Source organism: Acinonyx jubatus, chromosome C2 (genome assembly GCF_027475565.1).
Source record: "Acinonyx jubatus isolate Ajub_Pintada_27869175 chromosome C2, VMU_Ajub_asm_v1.0, whole genome shotgun sequence".
NCBI lineage: Eukaryota > Metazoa > Chordata > Mammalia > Carnivora > Felidae > Acinonyx > Acinonyx jubatus.
Genome location: NC_069384.1, coordinates 28,626,062 through 28,643,406, shown reverse-complemented (window position 1 = coordinate 28,643,406; position 17,345 = coordinate 28,626,062). Strand labels below are relative to the sequence as shown.

Here is a 17,345-nt window from a genome sequence, read left to right as displayed (position 1 = left end):
CAAACACTTTATTATAATCCTATAGGGCCTTTCAAAAACTAAGCCATGGATGACAGATACGAAATTTTTAAATTTGTTATGAAATTGATTCATTTTTAATGAATGAAGAATCCCTGAACCAATGGGTTAAAAACGTTTGCAGTCCAGGGAGCCTCGGTGGCTAGTTGGTTAAGCGTCCGACTTTGCTCAGGTCATGATCTTAGGGTTCGTGGGTTTGAGCCCCGTGTTGGGCTTTGTGCTGACAGCTCAGAACCTGGAACCTGCCTCGGATTCTGTGTCTCCCTCTCTCTCTGGCCCTCTCCCCCTCGTTTTCTGTCTGTCTCTCTCTTTCTCAAAAATAAATAAACATTTTGCAATCCTTTTTTTGGTCTAGCAGCATATAATCATTCATTGTGAAACATATAAATGCTGCCTTAAACTGATACCAACCAACAATTACACTCTTAAATAGTAAAAAAAAAAAAAAAAAAAAAAAAAAAGAAAGAAAGAAAAAGAAAGTAAGAAAGACTACAGCTTTCCTTAAAATAGATTATTTTTGGGGCGCCTGGGTGGCTCAGTCGGTCAAGCGTCCGACTTCAGCTCAGGTCATGATCTCACGGTCCGTGAGTTCGAGCCCCGCGTCGGGCTCTGTGCTGACAGCTCAGAGCCTGGAGCCTGCTTCAGATTCTGTGTCTCCCTCTCTCTCTGACCCTCCCCCGTTCATGCTCTGTCTCTCTCTATCTCAAAAATAAATAAACGTTAAAAAAATAAAATAGATTATTTTTGCCATTTTTTACTATAATGCAAGAAATAAAACACTCTGTTTTTCAGACTCGTGTTTTAGTGACACACAACCTCACACTGCTACCACAGATGGATTTGATTGTTGTAATGGAGAGTGGCAGAGTTGCACAAATGGGAACATACCAGGAGCTGCTGTCTAAAACCAGAAACCTCACACATTTGCTTCAGGCCTTCAGTGAACAAGAAAAAGGTGAGACACAATGAAAAATAAGCCTAAGATGTAGCGTGCCTACCCATTCCGAAAGTCCATTAATTGTGTGATTTCTTACAATGCATTTTTCTTTATTCATCCTGCTTAAGTCAGGAATTGGGCACCTTCCTTTCTCTAGAAAGGAAACAAATACACTGGAACACATCAGCTAAAAATTAACCTTATTTATGATTTTTAAGCAAAATGTCATGCCCCAAGATCTGTTTGTTCATCTATGAAATGAGAGATTAGATGATTTATAAGCTCTACTGCAGGTCTAGAATATAATGGGTCTAAACATTCTACTTTCTTTTAAATTAAGAACAGGGAGCATAAATCTATGTCAAGTAAATAATAAATATTTTAAATGTTGCATGTTGAAGGAGAGAAAAAAAAGAAGGGAAATGATATTTGTCTAACTTTTATTATGAATTAACAATTGAGTTTACTAGTTTTTCTTATTATACTCCTAGCATTTTAACTTAAGATTCATAAATGTTTATGTAAATGAAGTGGTTTGATCCTTACCTAATTAAGGCACAGGGATGTTTGAAATCAAGCATCCGAGGGGTCCATTATTTCCCATCTCTGAAAGTTTAATGCACATCATCTTTTTCTAGCTAGATGGTTTCTTATGTAGACCACTATGATCATTGTCCTGTAACTTCCCAGAATACTACTGAAAAATTACTATAAAATCAGTTAACTATTTCATAATTTTGGGGTAACAGAAGAAATATTGAGCTATGCTTTGTATTTTCTATATGAACTGGGTAGCCACTAATTCACTTTACATTGTGCCTGATTATAAACGTCATAAAAATGTGTAACCAGTTTATAACAAGACCAGTGCAATTTATTATTTGAATGTTGTGAAATTAAAAAACAAAGCAATTTTGCTGATGTGTTTCCTTTTTGGACTGCAGCAAATACCAATTAGTTATGCACCACTGTTTTTCTATACCTCGTCTTTATTCTTTCTCAAATTCAAATATTCTATTGCAGGTGCATTCTGAAATATCTGATGCATCATCAGATGGCTGTGGTCATTCTTAATAAAAGAAGTACCTCCTATTCTCTTAATGGCTAGCGATTTTGGAAATGATCTCTTACTTACTTGGTCAGGCTCAGTAATAATTTATATTTAGTATAAGTATAGGAAAGAGATGTCTGTGAATGTCTCCAGGACTAGAATGAGAATGTGGTCTGTCATTTTTTTTTTCTTTTCCCAGCACTTAGGTAGTCTCATGCAAGGGAGATTACAGGTACTCAGTAGCTGTTAAGCAGGTGAATCTGCCGGAAGTATGTCTCCTCAGGAATTAATGGGATGATTTAGAATGCTATGAACCAGTGTATTTTTCATGTGGCCATTTATTTTAAAGGCCACATGAAATATAAGTTATATTATTTTGGAAAATAGAGCTCTAAAAGCAGACAATAACTTCAATGTTCCATATTTAATTCACCATAAAATATGAACAGTGTGTCTTTTGAAAGTTGTGGAATTTGCTCTTGTTTAAAACTCCATTTTTGGAAACAAAAATCATGCCCTTTCTGTATTTCTATATACCTTCTTATGTATATGAATCCTCTATGGTAACAAGTGAAAACAGTATTATTCTTGAAGCAGGGCTGACATTAATAGATGTCACTGCCTTACCACCAGAAATATGCCAGAGTTAGAAAAATGTAAATTGAACTTTTTTTTCTTAATGACTGCAGTGTTGTGTCTTCTCTGTTAAAATTCAGGAAGGTGATGAATAGAGTTATTTTTTGCATTAAAAATATAATACATTTTTAAATGAATATTTCTAGGACTTTGATTTTTGGATGCTGAATAAAAATGTAAAATGAAGGCTTTTTAAAAGCAGTCATCAAATTACTTTACCCATGATGATACTAGATGTTAGATAGATATTTGTAAAAGGTCAGCTATGTATAGTGCAGTTCCCTTAGGGGTCACACAGAGCAAGGCAAAAGTAGTTTTTGATGACATAAAACACCCCACTAAACAATAGCTTCAAACCAGGTTACATTCAGTGTCAAGTTCTTGCAGTGCTGCCCTTAGACATGGGCCAGTGTGACCCAATACTATGCTTCATGCTTTAGAGAGTCCCTGTTTCAGACTTTCCTAGCTGGTTCTCTGACCAAGAGCCCAAGGGATTATTGTGCCCATGAAGGGTCCCCTTCTGATATTCTACCTTTTTTATTGTTTGTATTTTTAAACAAGTTTTTTAAATTTTATTTATTTATGTTTGAGAGACAGAGAGAGTGTGCAGGGGAGGGGAAGAGGGAGAGAGGAAGAAAGAAAATCCCAATCAGGCTCTACACCACCAACATGGAGCCTGATGCAGGGCTCAAACCCATGAACCATGAGATCATGACCCAAGCTGAAATCAAGAGTTGGATGCTCAAATGACTGAACCAGCCAGGTTCAGAAGATGAACCAACCTCATCTTCTACTTTTTTTCTACTGTTCTGGGTATTTGGGGTTCCAGAATTCTCTGTCAAGATGACATAAACTTGCTCCTCAGTTCTGCCCTCCCAAAGGCGGGCTGATCTACTGGCATTTGCCACTCTTTGGCTTGAGGAATTTTTTTTCTTTCTTGGAAGGGTTAGGGTGAGTACAGCCTAGACATGTAGCCTGAAGTGTCTGTCCACAGACATGGTTCAGGATGGGGCCAGGGTAGGAGAGAAGGGGACAGGAACCTTGACTGAGGCCATGTCACCCAGAACTTCCATGTTTTCCAGAGGAACTCTTAGGGTTCCAAATACTCTCACATGGACCTTGCCTTGAATATGGTTGGGGAGGTCGATTGCTAAGGGTAAGCAATAGAACATATTTGTGAGTCTGTTTGTTCAATCTGTAACTATTAAATAATTAGCAATATGGCATGTGGGGCCTTCATTTATACTCTTGCCCTGGTTCCCACCAATGTGAGATGCAGGCTTGTCCCTGTGGGGCATTTCTTTTTTTAATTTGCATAAGTAGTAGGGAAAACCCAAACTATATCTGAGAGCATTTTTGTTGGGATTTAGAGGAAAAAGATTGTCTGGACAGGTAGTAAAATTTAAGAGGTATGATCCTTAGTTTGAAAATACCCTGTGATCTGTCATTTATTTAACTTATCTTCTTTGATCTTGAGTCTGTTCAAGAATTGTTTTAAAAAGAACACAGTCCTTCCATTTTAAAATTTGTGTTAACTTATGTGACACCAGAGTGGGAGTAAATGTCAGCACAACCTGGTGGAAATAACACTGGGCCAATTTTAGGTGCCCCAAGCACCTAACTAGGTGAATCTTCATAAATATGACTTAACTCTTCTGGTTCTTCCCATTTATAAAACATGGGACTTGAACTAGATCCACTTTTCCTGGTGGCTGATGTGGAATTGAACAATGCAGGTTTTTATCACTCCTTTGCCCTCAAAACTGCTTATGACTCAGCTGCTTTTTCTCCTTTTCTTATCATCCTCAATCTTGCTATTGGGGTTGAGAACAGATAACTTAAAAAAAGTAGTTTTACAGTATGATCTGGGTTTGGATACATCAGACCTTTAAGAATCCACCCAGCTCTGAAAAGTCTATAAATCTCACCTTTTGGAAATATTATATTAGAGAATCAATCAGAGGTAAAAAGAAAGGTCAATGAAGAAAGATATGAGGACTAATGATAAATTTACATGGAATCTCATGTCTCAGAGAGATAGGTGATGTAAGTCAGATTCTTCCATTAAGGGCTATTTGATATTTATTTCTAGAAATAAGAAAACATAGAATTCATATAAGAGACTGTAGAAATTCCCAACTTCAGTTTCTATCTTTTAAAAATGAGAAGTCTGAAATTCAAGGAGTTAAGGTATCATACTGTAAAAAAAGGCAAAACCCAGCCAAGTTCTGAGATGTTTTCCTTCAGATTCAGGTTCAGATAACTCAAACCTCTCAGTGTTGTAGTTCTAGATGCGACACTTGTTTCTGTGACTTACTTAACTTCTCTGTGCCTCAGTCTTTTTATCCCCAAGATAAAGGGATAATTATACTATCTTCCTCATAGGGATACTCTTGAGAATTAAGGGAAAAATTTATATATATATATATATATATATATATATATATATATATATATGATTTAGAATAGTGCCTGCCACATAGGAAGTTAGTATTAGTGATATTAGTAAGAAGATGACAGAGATTTGGGGGACTTACCATTGTGTTTCATCAATAATCTCACAATAATCACAATTTTCTGTAAGACTTCATTAAATTACATTTTTCCTTTAAAGACTAGAGTCATATTCCTCTTGGGCAAATAACTAGCCCTTCTGTGGAAGATCCAAAACAAGTTAGAACTCTAATGTCCAAAAAAATAATTTCTGTGGACTTATTCATTATGAAATCTCAGTTTTTATGAAGATATTACAAGATATTTCAAGCAAAGGGGAAATTATGGGGCAAATGAAAGGACTCCTTATATTCCTGTGGATCCAGAACACAACAATTTCTTCAACTTGTATAATTTTTCACCAAATTTCTCACTATTTAATGCATTGTTTGCTTATATGTATATAAAAGCACTCACCATCTTCCTCTCCAGCTCATGCTTTAAAGCGAGTCAGTGTAATCAACTCCAGAACTATACTGAAAGACCAAATCTTGGAGCAAAATGATAGGTGAGTATTAGGATGATACCAAGCTCACTGGGATTATGGACTAATTACAATTTTTTAAACATTTAAAATGCATCCTTTATAAAGGATCTACACATTATAATGGCTACAAAAGTACTTAGTGGTTTCCAAATTTTGAACTATAGGTTAGATGGATGTGTCTCAGTTTTTAAGTGAGATGGATGTGACTTAGTTTGGGGAAGATATGCTCATTAGACTCTCAGTAACTTCTAGACAAATTCTAGTAGAAGAAGTGTGTGTGTGTGTGCGCGCACTAAAAATATCTCCAACCTATAGCATTCATATGCACTGCTGATGTAAATGGGAAAATAAGCTTGAGAAATGAAAATTCTACAATGGACTGGGATGATTATCAGGCCAGGATATGTAACCTAGAAATACAGACTTGGTGTAGGAATTGAAGAATCTGTTCGCTACGACAAAAGGAAGGAAAGAAGGAAGGAAGAAAGAGAAGGAGAAAAGTGGGGAAGGAGGTATGAAGGGAAATAGGGAAGGAGGAAGTGAAAGAAGGATGGGAGAAAGTGAGAGAGAAAGAAAAATAATACAACGTTGACCCTGATTGGATTTTGTTATATTACACTTCTTTTTTTGTAAGTTTCCAAAATGAGCAGTAATTGAAGCTTATTACCCTAATCTGTTATTTGCTCCAAATTTCCCCACAGCAGTTGCAAATAGGAGCCTGAAAGAAGAAAAAGAAATAATGGAATAAAAAGATTAAAAATTCAGTGCCAGAATTATAAGGAGCGGTCACTCAGCAAGATTGCTAAAATGGAGAATTGGAATGGATTATAGGGAAGCAAGCACTTTGGGATCCAATAGCTTAGAAATTTGTAGATTTGACTTTCAATTAAAAAAATGGACCTTAAAATAAATGGAATTTATTTATTTATTTTGAAAAGAGTAGATATCCCTAAGGATGTGTGGATGATGTGAACATTACAGGTTTGAGTTTTGCCTCCGTGACAGATTCAGCTGACTCAATAGATCAACTAAATCATTCTCCCAGATATCATGGCTTGCTCACCCAACTTCTGTAGGTCTTGTTCCAATGTTACCTTATGAATGAAGACTTTAGGTTAAGTCACCCTATTTTAACATAATACTTCCTCCCCTTTCCTGGCTTAATTTTTTTCCCCCATAATTCTTATTAATTTTCAGTATACTGGAAAACTTACTTACTTTTATTTTGCCTTTCATTTCTAGGTTTTAAGCTGTAGGACAGCAGAAATTTTTGTCTATTTGTTCATTGCTTTATTGCCATCTAAACAAGTTTCAACTAAAGCCTGAGTAGCATATAAGCTGATGTTCAATAAATATTTTGTTGGATGGATGAATAAGTAACTGAAGTCTGAAAGAGCACTCAGTGATTTTAATCCATCATTTGTTCTATGTTATTTTTTTGAGCATTATAACAATAGCTTTCATTTAAATGAGTGCCAGTTTTTAAGCATCCCTAAGAGAAGCAAATCCAGGAGCACTGAACCAGACTTTGAAATTTATGTGCTGTAGGATCTACACATCTCTGATCATTAGGAGAATTTTCACCTGTGTGTAGTTTCACTGGCAGCCAAATTGTAACTTGTTTAAAAGCTTAAAACTTAAAAATCTATAAGGATTGTTGTAAACTTAATCATACCCTTCTCTCTATAATAAATCAATTTCTCTTATTTATAAAATCACTGTCAGTCATAATATCTAAATTGAACCCCTCATAGTTTTTGTAAGTCACCTTTGGGAAATTTCTACTTAAAATAAGAATCCCAACCCCCATAAAAATACACTTACAGAATTGATTTCTAAACATTTCTCAAGTTGTGGAGACCCATACTGAAGCCAGCATTCTGAAACTTCCTTCTCCAGTAAGGAGCACATTGAGAAGATGGCCTCAACTCCAGTATGTCATATTCTTATCAACACAGCCCACTATCAAGCTTCCTTTTTAATGACTGTGATAAAAATGTAATTGAAGGTCCATAAATTCCCCCATGCTAATCTTTTCTTGTTTGTCACCATAGTAATTAAATCATTTTTTATTTTGTGTTTGAGAGACCAGAGGCCTATTTTAATTTTTCCAAAATATGTGCATGTTTGGCTACTACCTATGTATTTCCTAGTTTATTATTTTCTGTGCTACTTCCCATTCTTGCTTTCATTTTTTTAATCTGCTTTACTATTTGGTAAGATAATATTACATGGAGGAAATTTCCTGACTTTTCAACCTAATTTTCTATTTTTAAGAATTACCCAAATTTCCATTAGTGCAGCATTAAGATAGACTAGGGGTTTGAAGATACACAGAGGCAGGAACTATACAACAGCAAGAAACTCTCTACAATGGAATGTACAGAGAGAGAATACAGTGAGTCTTCTTCATGGAAGAATTCATGGGTAATGGCTAATTGCCCATCGGGAGGTAGGTGAAAAGGAAGGGAGTTGGACTAAATAATGTCTGAGAATCCCTCCCCCCCTGAAATTTAAGGCTTAGAATCATTTTCTGATGTTAATTCAGATTTCTAATAAGGACTAAAATAATTTGAACTGTCTCCACATTTTTTTTCACTTTTTGGTTTAAAGTTACCTGGTATATATTAATTATTTTATTTCTTTAAATATTCCTTAATATCTTCCACAAATAAATTAAATTAGGAGTGTTATTTCAGTACCTAGACTGCCCCCTTTCTGTCTTTCATGTCAGACTCTTTTCATCACTTTAATCCTCCCATGCACATTCCAGACTTTGCAACTGCATGCTCAGTTCAAGAATAATGGTTTCAGTATGTTAATTTTATATCTTTTATACAAAAATATGCAGACGGGTATTGTGCCAACTTTCCTGAGGGTTTCTGAAGGACAACACGAAACTCATTTTTAAAACTTCTCTACCAGCAAAATAATTCGCTCTTTTAAAATTCAGATAGAATCTGTTATTCACAACAAAGTGCCCCAAACTAAATGCAGTATTTTGTGGAAAAAGAATAAATAACATTGTAGTCTGGAAAAGCAATACCCTCCTGTATAGTGTCCAATAAATTCTTGGTCTTTGTTAGTTGTGTCTAATTACGATGCTTTAATTCCCTTTTAACAGTTGGGTTTCACAGCATTTTATATCCAGCTACATTAAGAATTAATTTTTTGGCTTGATACCAATGCCGAATTTGCTTATCCAAACAGAAGCCATGCCAAGGGCTTGAAAGATGATGACAGTAATTAACCCAAATCATATACCAGGAGTTGTTCCAATGAAAGTGTCTGTTAAATAGTGCATCTTTTCCTGATGGTGAAGCTGATTGTATGGAGGCCATGTATTGCAACGTCCCACAGAATGTTTCTTGACACTAGAGCCAGAGACAGAAAGGGAAGAGCCACCAGACTGATCAAATAAAGCCTTTCTTATTCTGGTAAATAACATGGGAAATGGGGAGAAATGAGGGCACATAGCTCAGTTCAGTATTTCTAGAGGTCAGTTCGATATTAGATAAATCAAATGACCTAGAACTTGGCATACTTCACGTTTCTATGTCCCTACAAGGGACAATGAGATATAGGTAAAAAGCATGACCATTGCAGCAAAAAAGTAGGAAAAAACTGAAGCCACTATAACTACTGATTTTGTTATGTAAATCTTAATATAGTAAAGTGATAAAATATATCATCATAATATAAAATATAATGCTGTTATAGAATAATATTTTAGGTTCATTATATACTGAGCTACAAAGACCATGTATAAAATGGTTTAAAAATTAAAAATCTGTTTTAGAACAACATTTGTATTGTGATACTACACACATGTAGGGAAAAGACTGTGGTAATATTCACAAGCACTTCAGCACCGAATGTCTCTGGAGCATAGGATTATGAATGTTCCTTCTCCTGCTTCTCTCCCTCCTCTGTTTTCCCTCCTCCTTTGCCATTACTTTTCTTCATGCTGTTAGACATTTTCCAAATGTTTCTCCAATAATACAGTTCTAGAGGAATTGACACACACTTGGTGATTGGTTAGAAATGTGCCAAGATTGAGACAGAGGAAGTATTTGTAGCCCTTTACAAAGCCAAGGAAAGCTTTAAAGAAGGTAGGAAAATAACTGATTCAATTTAGGGTGGTGTAGAGATAAACAAGCAATGAGATGAATTGGATGTCGAATAAGCATTTTACTGTATAGATCTGGAGCTCAGGGAAGAAGTATGGACTAGAACAATCAATCTGAGAGTCACCCACAAGGAAGAAAGTTTTTGTAACTGGGAGTGAATGAGATTGCTCAGGAGAGTGTGGAGCATACAAAGGCAATACAGCTGGACCTTGAACAATGTGAGGGGTTGGGGGCACCGACTCCCCATGCCGTTGAAAATCTGAGTGTAACTTTTGACTCTGCAAAAGCTTAACTACTAATAACCTACTGTTGCTGGGAAGCCTTACTGATAGCAAACAGTCAATTAACACATATTTTGTGTGTATTAACTGAGTCCCAGGCAAACCTATTATTTCTCTCTATTCCCTTCGATATGCAGCCTGTACTCCATGATTACCATCTCATCCAAATGATGGCAATAATGTGAAGTCTCAGGCTTTGCTTTCTTTCCATTAAACCTTCATGTTAGAACTCACATGTCAGTGCTCATCACACTTGCTTCAAAAGATCATACAGCTGTATAAATTGGTTCCACCGTGAGTTAACACCTTTCCTCCACCTGGGCTCTTAATAGTGCCTAGAAATTCTTCCATGACTCTCAGAAGGGGCCCCACCTCTTACTTGATGGAGAAAGTAAGGGCAGACAGGAAAGTCAGTCACCAGATCTCTACATTTATCTGCATCTCTACACAGCCTTTTATAGTTCTCTCCTACAGCAAACAAAGGAAATTCTTTATTAATATCCAAGAATAGCCAGATGATCTGAATTCCATTCTGTCCCATTTACTCAAAACACTTTTATTTTTTAATGTTTATTTATTTTGAGAGAGACAGAGAGAGAAAGACAATGTGAGCGAGGAAAGGGCAGAGAGGGACGGAGGGAGAGGGAGAGGGAGAGAGGGAGAGGGAGAGAGAGAGAGAGGGAGAGAGAGAGAGAGAGAGAGAGAGAGAGAGAGAGAGAGAGAGAGAATCCCAAGCAGGCTCTATAGTCAGCATGGAGCCTGACACAGGGCTCCATCTCATGAACAGTGAGATCACAACCTGAGCTGAAAGCAACAGTTGGATATGTTGTGTGTATTATGTACTGTATTCTTACAATAAGATAAGCTAGAGAAAAGAAAATATTATTGAGTAAATCAAAAAGAAAAGAATACATTTACAGTACTGTATGTATATTTATTGAAAAAAATCTACACATAACTGGACCTGTCCACTTCTAGCCTGTGTGGTTCAAGGGTAGACTGTAATGACTAGATCTGAACCTAAGGAAAAATGAACATTAAATGGAAGACAGAGAAAGAAACCCAAAGAGAAACAAATGGGGGGTGGGGCAGAGAGGAGTGAGAAAATACAAATGCATGGTGGTAGGGAAGTAAAAGGAAATGTCCCTTAAACAAGGGAGTGGTCAGTGGTGATGAATGTCATGGAGAGTTAAAGTGAAGTAATTTTTAAAATATTCCATGGATACAACAATAAGTATTTTACTTATTTCATTAAGATGTTGTTGATGGAAACGCTTTCAGCCAGGTGCCAAGTAGTTCAAAAAGGAAAGGTCACTTGGCAGAAAAACATTTAGCTATAAAAAAGTCATGAAGTAGGATAGGAAGTGAAGAGGGATTTGGCATTGAGAGTAGAATCATTTTAGTGGCGATGGTATTGGTTTTAAGATAAGAAGAATGTGAGGTGCCTGTGTGGTTCATTCAGTTATGCATCCGACTTCGGCTCAGGTCGTCTGGCTCTGTGCTGACAGCTCAGAGTCTGGACCCTACTTTGGATTCTGTGTCTCTTTCTCTCTCTGCCTCTCTCTGTCTCTCAAAAATAAGTAAACATTTGAGGTGCCTGGGTGGCTCAGTCAGTTGAGCGGCCGACTTCGGCTCAAGTCATGATCTCACGGTCCTTGAGTTTGAGCCCCGTGTCAGGCTCTGTGCTGACCACTCAGAGCCTGGAGCCTGTTTCAGATTCTGTGTCTCCCTCTCTCTCTGACCCTCCCCCGTTCATGCTCTGTCTGTCTCTGTCTCAAAAATAAATAAACATTAAAAAATAATTTAAAAAAATAAGTAAACATTAAAATAATTTTAAAAAGATAAGAAGAATATGTTATTCTCTATAGACTGATGGGAAGGAGTCAGGAGAAGGGAAGAACAAAATGAAGATTAGAAGATTGTGAACAATTCTGGGTTTCTTAGATTTGCCCTAAATGAAAATCCCTTGGATCATTTATTTGAAAGGCAAGTTTCTACGGGGGAAATCTTATAATCTGTATTTTTAATAAGCACCATCAAGTGACTCATTGATAGGAAAGTGTGGAAACACTATAATTAATAAATGTGTTTTACAGCACCTGGCTGGCTCAGTTGGTTAGGCATCCATATGTTGCTTTCAGCTCAGGTTGTGATCTCACTGTTCATGAGATAGAGCCCTGTGTCAGGCTCCATGCTGACTATAGAGCCTGCTTGGGATTCTCTCTCTCTCTCTCTCTCTCTCTCTCTCTCTCCCTCTCTCTCTCTCTCCCTCTCCCTCTCTCCCTCTCCCTCTCCCTCCGTCCCTCTCTGCCCTTTCCTCGCTCACATTGTCTTTCTCTCTCTGTCTCTCTCAAAATAAATAAACATTAAAAAATAAAAGTGTTTTGAGTAAATGGGACAGAATGGAATTCAGATCATCTGGCTATTCTTGGATATTAATAAAGAATTTCCTTTGTTTGCTGTAGGAGAGAACTATAAAAGGCTGTGTAGAGATGCAGATAAATGTAGAGATCTGGTGACTGACTTTCCTGTCTGCCCTTACTTTCTCCATCAAGTAAGAGGTGGGGCCCCTTCTGAGAGTCATGGAAGAATTTCTAGGCACTATTAAGAGCCCAGGTGGAGGAAAGGTGTTAATTCACGGTGGAACCAATTTATACAGCTGTATGATCTTTTGAAGCAAGTGTGATGAGCACTGACATGTGAGTTCTAACATGAAGGTTTAATGGAAAGAAAGCAAAGCCTGAGACTTCACATTATTGCATCATTTGGATGAGATGGTAATCATGGAGTACAGGCTGCATATCGAAGGGAATAGAGAGAAATAATAGGTTTGCATGGGACTGAGAGTTTCCTGGAATGTGGGACAGTTAATGCTAAAACTAAGAATATCTGGGGAAACCAGAATCATTAGTCATCCTAGAGAGCAAGGATGGTAGAAAGTTGGATTCAGGATCTGGAAGTCTAGATGAAATAAAAACCAAATGTAGTGAGAATAATTTAATGTACAATTTGGAATAGAAAAGGTTATGGCCAGAGATTGAAATGTTTAGAGTTGAGTTTTCCAAGGTGTGTTAGTTCCAGGTTATAAGATTCATGACTTAAGGACCTGACAATTGATGGTCAAAGTAGAATGCAGATGAAGGACCCTAAATATATGATGGCTCTGAAGTTGAAAAGAGATTGAGTTTAATGAGCTGTCTCTGTAAGCTATGACATCACTCAGGATGGTGGCAGAACAAAGTGGGACGGTGAGCCTGATGCCATTTTTGATAGGCCAGGAGGCAAGTAGATGAGAAGACATAGATTATGGTAAAGATAGGTGGCATTAGCTTAAATAATCTAGGGATTTAGCTCAAACTTGAAGGATAATTATCTGTAGAAGAAGGAAAAAATCAGACTTATTCTTCTGACTTTAAAATATATGGGATATCAGAGAATGAACTCTCCATTTGAAGAGATTAAAGGAACAATGCTATATCATCAAGGCAGAGGAATATGCAGCAAAGCAGTTGAGAATGTATAATTTAAAAAAAATGCTTGGTCAATCTAAAACTTACAAAATGTACATTGTCTTGCTTTATCAGGCCCTCATTGGATCAAGGAAAACAATTCTCAATGAAAAAGGAAAAGATCCCTATTGGTGGGGTAAGCACCAGAATAAATATTATTATTTGTTATTGATATATATTAATGTATATGATTATATTGCATTATTAATAAATATATATTTGTCATTGAATTTGAGGAGGTTTGTTATATAATAATTTGAATAACATACATTAAATGGAACTATTGGATATATAGTGTTGTTTAATTAGGATTACATGCTACTTAGCGATATATATTCTTGTTTACTAATGATAGTAACTAATATTATTTGAATATTTATTTTTAAGTGCTCCAGACTGTGCCAGCACTTTACATATAACTTATAAGGTGGCTACTATTACTATTCCAAGTTAGAGATGAGTACTCTGAGAGATGTAGAAGTTAGTAACTTGACTAAGATCACATGCCTCCAGAAATGTCAAGTAGGATTTAAATCTACCTTGTCTCACTTTTAAGTACAGTAACCTAATTTTGTATCAACTTTGCTTTTAGGTGAAGTTTTCAATCATTCTGAAGTACCTCCAAGCCTTTGGCTGGCTCTGGGTGTGGCTGAGTGTGGCCAGTTATGTAGGGCAGAATTTGGTAGGCATTGGGCAGAATCTATGGCTGAGTGCCTGGGCAAAAGAAGCAAAACACATGAATGAGTTCACAGAATGGAAGCAAATAAGAAGCAATAAACTTAATATCTATGGATTATTGGGATTAATGCAAGGTAAAAAAAAACAAAGAAACAGCTGCTTCTCTTTTCTCTTTCTGTCCTATTCTAATGCAAGCATATGGCATCATTTCATTTCACATAAAATCTGTGCCATAATTTGCATATATTTTAGAATAATTTAAATGCATATGTTTTTAATTCACCGTATTTGAGAAAGTAAACCAAAACTTATGTGTGTCAGCTACATGGCCCACACTAAATAATGTGTTTGTCTCATTTAGTCTTGACAAAAAATTATTTATAAAGGTGTTATTATCCCTATTTTACAGCTGAGGAAACTGAGACTCATCTGCTAAGTCATTCAGGACTCAAAAGTCTTGATTACATGGCTACTCACTATATGTGTTTAAACTAATTTATTAATTCATTTAACATACATTCTAATGAAGGGACTCCTTAAACTTGGGCATCCTACTTAGATAATATGTGTAAAGCTTATAGAAAAGTGCTGAGCATAAACCAAGAGTGCAGTAAGTGTTGGCCGTTACTTAACACTATACAGAATGAATACTGTGCACGAAATCCTACGGATAGAAAGTTTTAGAGCCAGCATTTGAATTCATGTCTACCTGATTCCCCAAACTTAACCACTAAATTAACATTTCCAAAAGAGTTTTACATGAAACAATAGAGAGGCTCCACAAATATAGGATTCTGTCCTCTAATAGGTCTGCAAAACTGAGAACTGTATTTTTCTGTGCATCTGAAATCTTTTTTCTTTCCTTTTGCTAAAAAGTTTGAGATATTCTTCAATAAACTGACCCATTTAATTATATTTAAACCAATGTTTCTCAAATCCATTTGACCATAGGGAAAAATTATTTTCTTGTGTTGTCCATTAACATCTTGAGCAACTTGTTTTCCACACAATACATTTTGGAAAACTCTATACTATTATATGCTCCATTCCAAGTGAAAAGTATAATGTAACAAAAGCCAGAAAGAAAAAAAAATAGTCTTTCAAAAAACTTCTTAATAGTTCTGAAATGCTATGGAAACGTTAAGGAGAAAGAAAATTGAGAAAAGTTCTGTGATTATAGTCAAAGATGCATAATCCAGAAAGAGGTAGGAAAAGAATGCAGATTGTAGGTAGTTGAATAATTGATGATTAAGGAGTAGATACATGTTGTCCTTCAAAGAAGTTAGGTGATTTAAAAGAGAAAATTGAAGGATATTCAAAAGTACAGTAGAAATAAAGAGAAGATTTTTTTAAGTATAGACATTTTGAGTGTGTGTTTTATAAGAATAAAGTAAGGCACCTTGAGGGAGAATGATAGCAAATTCAAATTAGAAAGTGATACATGGAAGTCATGCTATCTAAGGATATTCATAAGGGAAAAGACAAAGAGAGGTACATGCATTTGGGAAAATAAAGATAAAATAAAAAATACGAAACTAGGGCTTTGCTTCTCTTTTGTCCTTTCCCATCTTTATTGTGTGGCCCGAGTATTTCTTGTAAGTATCTCCATCAAAAAGTAAGCAAATATTTTGAGACAGATTTATGTTTATTTTGTCATTCTGCTAACATAATTCACTGGGGAAAGAGATGTTATATTAATGACTAAAATGAGATATAAGGACTAGCTATAGTATGAAAGATACACTATGTTTGCCTTTGAATCAGTGATAGTCAAGTTTATTGGCTTGCAGTTTACAATTCATTGAGGAAAAAAATGGATATAGCGGTCTAGAATTCTAAGCAGCTAAAGAGGATCCATATATACAAATATCTCTATATCTATGTCTATCACATGTGCATATGAGAGTTAAACTCATATCGATCCAGGAGCTCATGTTACAACTTTCAGGGAAATTCAGTATACTTTGAAGAATATTTTAAGTGAGCAAATATCATTCCCTATACTAGACAAGGTATGCAGGTTTAGTACTCACAATTTTACTTTTGTAAAATGAGAATTTTTAAAAAATTTTTATTTAAATTCCAGTTAGTTAACATACAGTCTAATATTAGTATCAGGTGTAGAGTTTAGTGATTCATCACTTACATATAACACCCAGTGCTCATCACAGTAAGTGCTCTCCTTAATGCCCATCACCCATTTAACATGCTCCCTCACCCTCCCCTTCAGTAACCCTCAATTTGTTCTCTACAGTTAAGAGTCTTTTTCCTGATTTGCCTCTCTTTTTGTTTCCCCCTATATTCATCTGCTTTGTTTCTTAAAGTCCACATATGAGTGAAATTATATAGCATTTTTCTTTCTCTGACTGACTTATTTCCCTTAGCATCATACTCTTTGCTTCATCCATGTCATTACAAATGGCAAGATTTCATCTTTTTTAATGGCTGAGTAATATGCCGTGTGTGTGTGTGTGTGTGTGTGTACACACCACAATGTTTTTATCCACTCATCAGCAGATGAACATTTGGGCTCTTTCCATAATTTGGCTATTGCAGATAATGCTGCTATAAACATTAGGGTGCATATGTCCCTTTGAATTACTATTTTTGTAATCTTTGCATAAATACCTAGTAGTGCAATTGCTAGATCATAGGGCAGTTTTCTTCTTAACTTTTTGAGGAACCTCCATACTGCTTTCCAGAGTGGCTGCACCAGTTTGCATTCCAAACAGTGCAAGGGGGTTCCTCTTTCTCCACATCCTCACCAATACCTGTTGTTTCTTGTATCGTTGACTTTAGCCATTCTGACAGGTGTGAGGTGATATCTCATTGTGGTTTGATTTGTATTCCCCTAATGATGAGTGATGTTGAACATCTTTTCATGTGTCTCTTGGCCATCTGTCTGTCTTCTTTGGAAAAATATCTGTTCATGTCTTTTACCCATTTGTTAATAGGACTCTTCACTTTTGGGGGGTTGAATTTTATAAGTTCTTTATAAATTTTGTATACTAACTCTTTATCAGATATGTCATTTGCAGATATCTTCTCCAATTTCATAGGTTGTTGGAATTGTTCATTTTGCTGATTGTTTCCTTCACAGTGCAGAAGCTTTTTTATTTTGATAT

At 36.0% G+C, this 17,345-nt stretch overlaps 1 protein-coding gene across 2 annotated transcripts in view; it reads left to right on the top strand.

The window, feature by feature from the left end:
- LOC106974549 (multidrug resistance-associated protein 1-like) overlaps positions 1–17,345 on the top strand; it is an 87,149-nt gene that overhangs the window by 48,025 nt on the left and 21,779 nt on the right. For both annotated transcript variants that reach the window (XM_015071802.3, XM_015071804.3), the window contains 4 exons: positions 811–973; positions 5,568–5,643; positions 13,618–13,678; positions 14,135–14,354. In XM_015071802.3, the coding sequence (XP_014927288.1) occupies positions 811–973; positions 5,568–5,643; positions 13,618–13,678; positions 14,135–14,354 (520 nt within the window). The remainder of the gene's footprint in view (positions 1–810; positions 974–5,567; positions 5,644–13,617; positions 13,679–14,134; positions 14,355–17,345) is intronic.